This window comes from Aethalodelphis obliquidens, unplaced genomic scaffold (assembly GCF_003676395.1).
Source record: "Aethalodelphis obliquidens isolate GAN/ISIS:26980383/991018 unplaced genomic scaffold, ASM367639v1 scaffold14, whole genome shotgun sequence".
NCBI classification, from domain to species: Eukaryota; Metazoa; Chordata; class Mammalia; order Artiodactyla; family Delphinidae; genus Aethalodelphis; species Aethalodelphis obliquidens.
Genome location: NW_020837958.1, coordinates 36,907,347 through 36,916,083, shown reverse-complemented (window position 1 = coordinate 36,916,083; position 8,737 = coordinate 36,907,347). Strand labels below are relative to the sequence as shown.

General features: G+C 47.9%; 1 protein-coding gene across 1 annotated transcript; it reads left to right on the top strand.

The window, feature by feature from the left end:
• On the top strand, nucleotides 1-7,405 carry EIF3F (eukaryotic translation initiation factor 3 subunit F). The gene is made up of 8 exons (XM_027115480.1): nucleotides 1-408; nucleotides 3,627-3,697; nucleotides 3,936-4,015; nucleotides 4,449-4,586; nucleotides 5,918-6,009; nucleotides 6,431-6,567; nucleotides 6,694-6,807; nucleotides 7,176-7,405. Exons 1-8 carry the CDS (start codon nucleotides 27-29, stop codon nucleotides 7,251-7,253), a joined length of 1,092 nt encoding a protein of 363 aa, XP_026971281.1. The 5' UTR covers nucleotides 1-26; the 3' UTR covers nucleotides 7,254-7,405.
• The last annotated feature ends 1,332 nt before the right edge of the window (nucleotides 7,406-8,737 follow it).

Here is an 8,737-nt window from a genome sequence, read left to right as displayed (position 1 = left end):
CGCCTGGCTCCTTCCTTCTCGACAAGATGGCCACACCGGCGGTACCGCCGAGCACGCCTCCCGCCACCCCAACCGAAACCCCGGCTGCGGCCTCAGACCCGGCCCCGGCTCCATCCCCAGCCTCAGTCTCAGCGCCGGCTCCAGCGCCGGTTCCAGCTCCAACGCCGGCTCCAGCCTCATCCTCAGACCCGGCGGCAGCAGCGGCTACAACCGCAGCTCCGGGCCAGACCCCGGCCTCAGCGCCGGCCCCAGCGCAGGCCCCGGCACAGTCGCTGCCTGGCCCGGCTCTCCCAGGCCCCTTCCCTGGCGGCCGCGTGGTCCGGCTGCACCCGGTCATTTTGGCCTCCATCGTGGACAGCTACGAGCGACGCAACGAGGGCGCTGCCCGAGTCATCGGGACCCTGCTGGGTGAGTGGTCAGAGAAAATTGACGTTCTCTTCTACTTCCCACCTCTCGTTTATCTTGTTCCCCTCACTTCCCACCCCCATTGTAGTTATTTATTGAATAAATAGTGTGTGCCAAGTGACTTACATTTTATCTTTAATCTTCCCAGTAGCATTTCACGTCAAGTATGACTAGTTCCAGTCTACGAAAAATGAATTCAAACTCTGATTAGGACGTCAAAAACCTGTAACTCCCTAAGCCCAGTGACCACGTTTTCCCCCCTTATCTATTGGTAAATGTCTTTATTTTCCAGGTGTTAAAAGAGAAGTTTTTCCTAACCACTTGGCATTGGAGTGGGGACACCTGTAAAAAGATATCCCTCTCACCAAGTAGCCCGGTTTGGCAGGAACCCATTTAAGGTTTCAATAATGTTCTGCTTTCCTAAACGTCTAAGCCTGAGCCTCTGTTCCTCAGTCTCCCTAATATTAGTCCCCAGTGGGATATGGACCCCGTTCCCCCAGTGCAGTCTCTGATTCTCCATTTGGACACAGACAATTGTATTATCTATTATTTGTATTAACGTGCACATGGAGGAATAACCTTTTCCCTGCCCATGTTCCAAATTTGGGAAATTGATATTTCATGTTACAGTAAAATTGAGAAGCCGTAAAGAGGGATTTCTGACAATATATCCCTTTCTCTGGGGACTGCTGGTCCCATCAGATTAATTTGCACTCCATCTTGGTCACAGAATTTGGACACTTGTGAATCCAATTTAGTCGCATGTATCGTTTCTTTTTCTTACCCTTGAACGTGTAACAGTTTCCATCGTAGAAGACAATTGGTGTATTGCGAAGAGGATGATAGTCGTCGGCAGACTCCAGCACGTTATTAGCTAAGTCTGTTTCCTTCAGGGCCTACTGTAGATTTAGTCTGTGAGCACTAAATTATCACAGAAGGCGTCTGACTATGCTGGCACAGACTAGGTACAAATCAGCTGTCGGTTGCCATCTTCCACCACATCAGGCACCCTCCTGACACAGACACACATTGTCTCCCTCTTTATCTTTGAGAGTGTAGCATTTTACAGAAACTTCAGTTGGTCCATTGTCTTTCAGGCATTGCCATAGTTGGCTCAGATCAAGCCTTTGTATTCTCTTTGCCTGTTCTCCCTTATTTTATCCTTTAAGTTTCACTCATCTTCCAGGTTCCCAGGAAGAGTTTTCACTCTCAGTCCTTCATCCCATATCCCCACCCTCACCCCTATTCTTAACCTTCCAAAGTATGCCGTCATTCTGTGACTGCCCTGCTTTGAGCTTCTGTAGTAAATGGTTCTTGCGTCACTGACTTGGCACTCGATAAATACTAGCTTGCTCTTTCAGCTGCACTGTCAAATTTTCCAAACTCACTAGAGCTGTTTAACGAAAGAAACAATTTTCCACCCTAGGTTTGTGCTAAGTGCCCCCAAATATTAGTGACCCTAGTTAGAACAACTGTAATCCAGATTTTTCAGATCCTCTTTCAGAATGGAGTCATGGTACAAGGCTAGGTGTTACAGAGGCATTGCTTACTGAAGAATGAAGCGTAGATTCTGCTTGCTAGGAACTTAGACATTTTCAGTTAGAAATCAATTCACGAGATATATTCCATCTGGTTAAATGAAATCAGTGGTGCCTTTTATGTACCATAAAACTATTAGGAACTTAGAATTCAAAGTTTGATCAAACAAGCTCTACTCTTAACCTTAAATTCAAGATGAAGATGTACTCTTATAGGCAAATAATTAGAATATAATGTGATAAATGCTCTAGTAGAAGGGTGTTATGGTGGCATGCAAATATAGAAGATTTAAGTATTTTAGATGCTTGAAGTGGTCAAGTCTGTTGACAAGAGGTCAAATAGGATAAAGAGTATGTATCCACACTCCTGTATATAAAATGAAGAACAAGGGCTTGCTGTATAGCACAGGGAACTGTACTCAATATCTTTTTTTTTAATTTATTTACTTATTTATTTGTTTATTTATGGCTGCATCGGGTCTTCGTTGCTGCGCGCGGGCTTTCTCTAGTTGTGGCGAGCGGGGGCTACTCTTCGTTGCGGTGTGTGGGTTTCTCATTGCAGTGGCTTCTCTTGTTACGGAGCACCGGCTCTAGACGCGAGGGCTTCAGTAGCTGTGTCTCTTGGGCTCTAGAGCGCAGGCTCACTAGTTGTGGCACACGGGCTTAGTTGCTCTGCGGCATGTGGGATCTTCCTGGACCAGGGCTCGAACCATGTCCCCTGCATTGGCAGGCAGATTCTTAACCACTGTGCCAGCAGGGAAGTCCTCAATATCTTGTAATAACAAAATGGAAAAGGATCTGAAAAAGAATGTATATGTGTATGTGTATGTGTATACATACATAACTGAATCACTTTTCTGTACACATGTAACATTGTAAATCAACTACTTCAATTAAGAAAAAGAAGTACGTATCCATTTGGTTTGTGGGCATAGTTTCAGCTAAGGGGGCAGAAACCATAGTGAAGTGGAATTAAACAGACGCTGATGGGTATAGGCAACATTGTGGTCTGTGGTGGAGAGGGAAGCACTTGAAGCCTGGGTGGGCAGTGCCAGTAGATGAGAAAAAAAATGGAGAGGTCAAGGGACCAGCAGTCTTAGTGAGGACAAGAAACAGCTGGAGTAAAAGTATCATTAGAACTAGAAGAATAAAAGTTTGTGGTATGATGTTTAAGGTTCACAGGGAGAAGGTTTCTGGTTGATGGTAGGGTTAAGGTTATGACTGTGGGACCATGGCTGAAGGGAGGTACAGGGGAAGCTCCCTAAGATTGAGCTCTCAGGATAGGCTACTATATGAGTGGTCTCTGTAGATGTGATTAGAATCTTCCAGGGAGCTCTGCAGATGAAATTATATTAAGGAGAAAGTCTTGGAGGCTGAAAAATGAAGGTCACAGAGTGAAGATCTGGAGTAGGGCTGGTAGCAGGAAGTGACAGACAGGCAAAAGGAGACCTTGCGAAGTAAGAACAGACCCTGTTTGCTGATAGTTAAAGAAGAGAGTTGGAGATTGCTCCAGAGTTTCATTTCTCTGGAAAATCCTGGTTCCATTGGTGCTCATGGCTGAACTTGGAGCTTATGAGCCCAGTTTGGGTTTTTGTTTCCCTGACTTTGAGGAGACCTCTTGAAAGCATTTGGGACAGTTGGGAGCCCAAGGTTTTATAACACATGGACAATACTCTCACACAGGAACCGTGGACAAGCACTCAGTGGAAGTCACCAACTGCTTTTCAGTGCCGCACAATGAGTCAGAAGATGAGGTGAGTGGGAATTCGAGACCCCCGTGCGGTCTGTAGCTACTCATTGGCTGGACTCTGTGAGGCCCTTCCTGCGCCACAGTGTGTTGTGCTCATAACTGGAGCTGCAGTTAAAGAGCTTGGTTCCATTTGTACATACTTCCCGGGCCTCTTCTGTCTGTTGGGAGTGGCCTCTTGTCCTGTTTATCCATTTGCTGTGGACTCTTGGCTTCTTAGCTTCCGTTCCTGCCTTCCTTCTCAGGTGGCTGTTGACATGGAATTTGCTAAGAACATGTATGAATTGCACAAGAAAGTCTCTCCAAATGAGCTCATCCTGGGCTGGTAAGTTGGGACGAGGGGATGGAAAGTCTCGGTGGTTGAGTGCCAACATCTTTTGTCACCTGACTAGGTATCGTACACCCTCTTTTGGAGACAGGGTATTGAAAGTGTATTATCTCAAGGAGCTATGAGTTCAGTGTGTTTTGCTGGCAGTTCTGATCCTGTGAGGCCAAGAATACTTATTTTGGACTGCAGCTTTTACTGAGCAAGTCTTTTTTGCCTTGCTGGTGACTTAGAATTTTCAAGAGCTCTAAGGCAGCCCTTATTTGATTTGATACAGTTTTCAGTGTGCGTATTTTTTTGGCATGTGTTGTCCCTGGGGGTATAACTACACCCCGACTAGGGGTGGTGGGTACCTAGAGACACGCATGCCACCATCCTGTTTGGTATTGATGTCGCACGTAGACATGAGTCCACAACTGTGTTCCATTTCCAGGTATGCTACGGGCCATGACATCACAGAGCACTCCGTGCTGATCCATGAGTACTACAGCCGGGAAGCCCCCAACCCCATTCACCTCACAGTGGACACGAGTCTGCAGAACGGCCGCATGAGCATTAAGGCCTACGTCAGGTGACCAGAGTCTTGGGCAACAAGGGCACGAAAAGCTACCTCGTTCATGCTGTGCCTGGGTGCCACCCCCGCCTCCACCCCCCGCAGGTGTCATCCTTCAGTGTGCGGCTCGCTGCCTAAGGAAGCCCCTTCGTCACTTTCAGGAGTTATCACTGGAGAGGTTTTATTCCGAAACAAACTCTGTCCCTGAAATTTCCACTCACTGATCCTTGCCTACCCAGATTCCTGCTCATTGCTCATAACCGACTTCAAAGGGCAGCCCTTTAGGTATTTGAGCAAGCTCGTTTTTCCTGTCATCTTTCCTAGAAGTTAACTGTTACACAACTCCTACAGCCGATCCTCACACAGTGTTCTGGCCATGATTTCTTCTCCACATTCACTGATTTTCTGAGTTGCCCTTCAGTTTGTCGTTATCACTAAAACTGTGCATAGGACACAGGGCGGTACAGATTAAAGAATGGCTGTCCTTGTTTTGAACATGTCTCTTAACTGGGGATAGAGTACAGTTTGGATGACAGTAACATTACCCTGTTGGCACATTAAGCAGCTAGAATGCTGGTTGATGGGAGATATTGGGAAAGGCTCTAGAGGCATGCCGAAGAAGGAGTGGCTGTAGGCGTTGGAAGGATTTTATTTTCTGCTTAGAATGAAGCCCTTTGTTAGCACATCTCTTACTTTAACTTTGTGCCATTTTTGTGTGTGACACTGAAGTGACCAGTTACCTATTATGTGGTAGGACAAAGATGGTGGATGTCAAGTCCTCATGGGCCAGTTGGTGTACCACGAACCTCTAGCTGTTGCCTGGTTCCTTAGCCTTTCCAGGTATTTCAGACTCCTCAAGATGCAGTGAAAGTGTAGTTGACCCAGTAAAGGCAGTCACCTTTGCTAAGATTACTTACAGCGCCCAGTCTGACCTTGATGGGCCAGAGTCGACTTTTTTTTTTCAGTGCTGATGAGGAACTCGGTCCCGGAGAAGACCTGTTCTGTCACTTCTTCCTGTGAGGAAGGATGTCTAGGCAGCTAGCTCCACAGGGAAATCCAGTGTCCTGTCCTCAACACTGAGATTTCAGTGTGTGAAGTAACTCTCTATAAAGGGTCCAGGCCCGGTCCAAAAGCTGAGTCCCTCCTCTCAGGCCAAGGGTTTGGTGTGTGGAATGAGCTAAGGGAAGAGAGTGACTTGTTCCCTTTAGCGCTCTGGGCTTCAAGTGGCCCAGCTCTCTTCTTTCAGAGCCGTGGAAGCCATACTCTTGGTATGACTGCTTTCCCAGCCTGAACTAGACATGAAACCCCCTCCCAAGTCCATCTGTTAACCTTGGCTTTTCTCTCCCCAGCACTTTAATGGGTGTTCCTGGGAGGACCATGGGGGTGATGTTCACCCCTCTGACGGTGAAATACGCATATTATGACACTGAACGCATTGGAGGTGAGTGACTTGCCCATACCCGCTTTCTAGGTCTTGGGCATTTTTCAGGGGAGGGGGTTTCTGTTCTGTAACAAGGATGGAGGGCCTTGGGTGTGTTAAGAGGAACGGTTGATGTAAGGTTTGTGACGACTAGAAGTCATTCTTCTGTAGAAATGGGACTCAAGGAATTATTTGTGAAGTTGTTAGAGGTGGGAAGTCATCAGCACCAGAGGCTACACGGCCATTCATATGAGACCAGAACCAGTGATTAGCATACTGGGTGTAGGAGTTGAACTCTCTCCAGGGAAAGAAAAGCTAGTAAGGGCAGGGCAGGGGGGTTTGGGGAAGCTGACTCAGTCCAAAGGGAGGTGGTTAGAGATCTCTTTCCTGATGGGATGACTGAATTCTCTGTGTCACTTGTACCCCCAACCCACTCCCACAGTTGACCTGATCATGAAGACCTGTTTTAGCCCCAACCGGGTAATCGGCCTCTCCAGTGACTTGCAGCAAGTGGGAGGGGCATCGGCCCGCATCCAGGATGCCCTCAGCACAGTGTTGCAGTATGCGGAGGACGTGCTGGTGAGCAGCGGAGGGAAAAGGAAGGAGGAGGGCATGATCTCCACTCTGAGATGGCTGGGGATGTGCTGGTGAAGTGACGGTCTCGGTGGTGAGAATTAACTGTTCCTTGTTGACTCTGGTGCTCAGTCTGGAAAGGTGTCAGCTGACAATACCGTGGGCCGCTTCTTGATGAGTCTGGTTAACCAAGTACCCAAAATAGTTCCTGAGGACTTCGAGACCATGCTCAACAGCAACATCAACGTGAGTGCCATCCCTGGGCTTCTGGGAGCCTGTGCCTTCCCCCACCTCAGCCGTACACCTGTGGAGGGGGTTGGGAAAGGTGACCTGGAGGAGATAGAGGAGTCCAGGCTCGGGGGAAGAGCACAGGTGCTCGGAGATGCCCCTCCTGCTGTTTCCTTGCTTCCTGTGGCTCGGGTGTATCAGTGGAGATGAAAAAGTGTTCTCGGGCATTTCCTTCCTGCCTTCCACCTTCCACTCTTGCTCAGCCTCTCCCAGCTCTTGTTTCCCAGGACTGCCCTCACCCAGTGTCCATCGTACAGCTGGCCAAGACCAGCCTCTCTGCTCACTCTTTACCCAGTCCTCACTTATCCTGATTCCTTCTCTTCCAGGACCTGCTGATGGTGACGTACCTGGCCAATCTCACGCAGTCACAGATCGCCCTCAATGAGAAACTTGTGAACCTGTGAATGGTCCGCAAGCAGCCCTCTACCAGGCTGGGCCCCAGCCAACCCTGGGACTCAGAGTGGAGTGAAGGAGAAATGGTTTCTTTGTGGTTTGAGTCACACTGAGTCAGTCAACTGCTTGTGACTGTAAATAAACATAGCCTACCTTTTGTAAATGAATTCCATATTATGTGAGTTTACCTCTGGGTGGAAGGGAGAAGACAGTTCTGGAGCTCACACGGAAACCAGGAAGTGAGTACCCTGGTGGAAGTTGGTTGTGTGTGTGGCCTCACTCGTCTTCAGTAGTCGCACCCACAGCCCGAGCTGCGTTAGCTGCTTCTGACCTGAGACCAGATAGCCTTCTCAGCAACCTGCTGGTACAGGGGCACTTGCTCCCCACTCTTTTGCCTACATTCAGAGCAAACTATCTCCCCCAAAAATGATTTTTACCACTTTTCTTCCATAGCATCTTAAATGGATGGCAGTATAAAGAGTTGCTTTGTGCAGTTTGAAGTACCTGGAGGTGTGCTAGTGAAGGGAGAGGGGTGGGAGAGAAGGGAAGGAGTGGATACAGACCTCTGCCCTGAGACCCATGAGTGTGCGCTGGTGGAAAGACAGCCTTGTCTGGTGAGGATAACTGTGCTTTACCAAATTTTTTCCTTTGATTTTCAACCTGGAAAGGTGTCCACTGACAGTACTGTGAACCATTTCTTGATGGGTCATGTGGTTTCCACAGGAAATGAAGATGAGAATCCATGGAGGGAGAATCATTGAGAGACTTGGGTACTTAACCTGAACTGAAAGAGTAAAGGGTGTGGTCAGTGTTTTAAAGCGCCTGAATCATAGGACAGAGCTGTTTGCCGTGTGGTCCAGGGAGGTAGGATTAAGATCTGTAGGTTGTTTCCCTCCGTTTTGGTAGGGAAAACAGAAAAGTGAATAATCAGTTGAAAAACAGAAAGTCAGTGCTGGGTCTAACATTTTTTGAGCTCTTCCTATGTTTGGGGGCAGTTTTAATTATATTGCAAAAGGAGCTAGGGTTCAGGGGAGCTGAGTACATTGCTCGAGGCGACACAATTAGTAAGTGATGAAACAGGATATGGATCCAGGTCTGGATTTTTTTTCACGTGCCACCCTCTGCTTCACAGTTTAGTGGCCCGATGAAATTAATAAAGCAAAAATGCAACATAACAGGAATATATAAGGATTGACCAGCTCTGTCAGAGAGAGTCTACCTAGGACGTGATATCCGAGCTGGTGTTTTTTGTTTTTAAACCAGGAAATCAGGAAATGGTGATCGGCACAGAGGAAGTAGATGTTAAAAAGCTTAACCTGTTCAGAATCCAAGGAGACGTATGCAGGAGCCAGACCGTAAGGCTGTCAGCCTGTGGAGGTTGGATTTTTATCCTGGAAGTCGTGGGGGAAAGCCCTCGTATAGAGGAAGGAGGGAAAGGGAGAAAAACAGAAGGCAGGGAGACAGAGTCGCCGTGATTGTTGAGAGGTGATGAGCG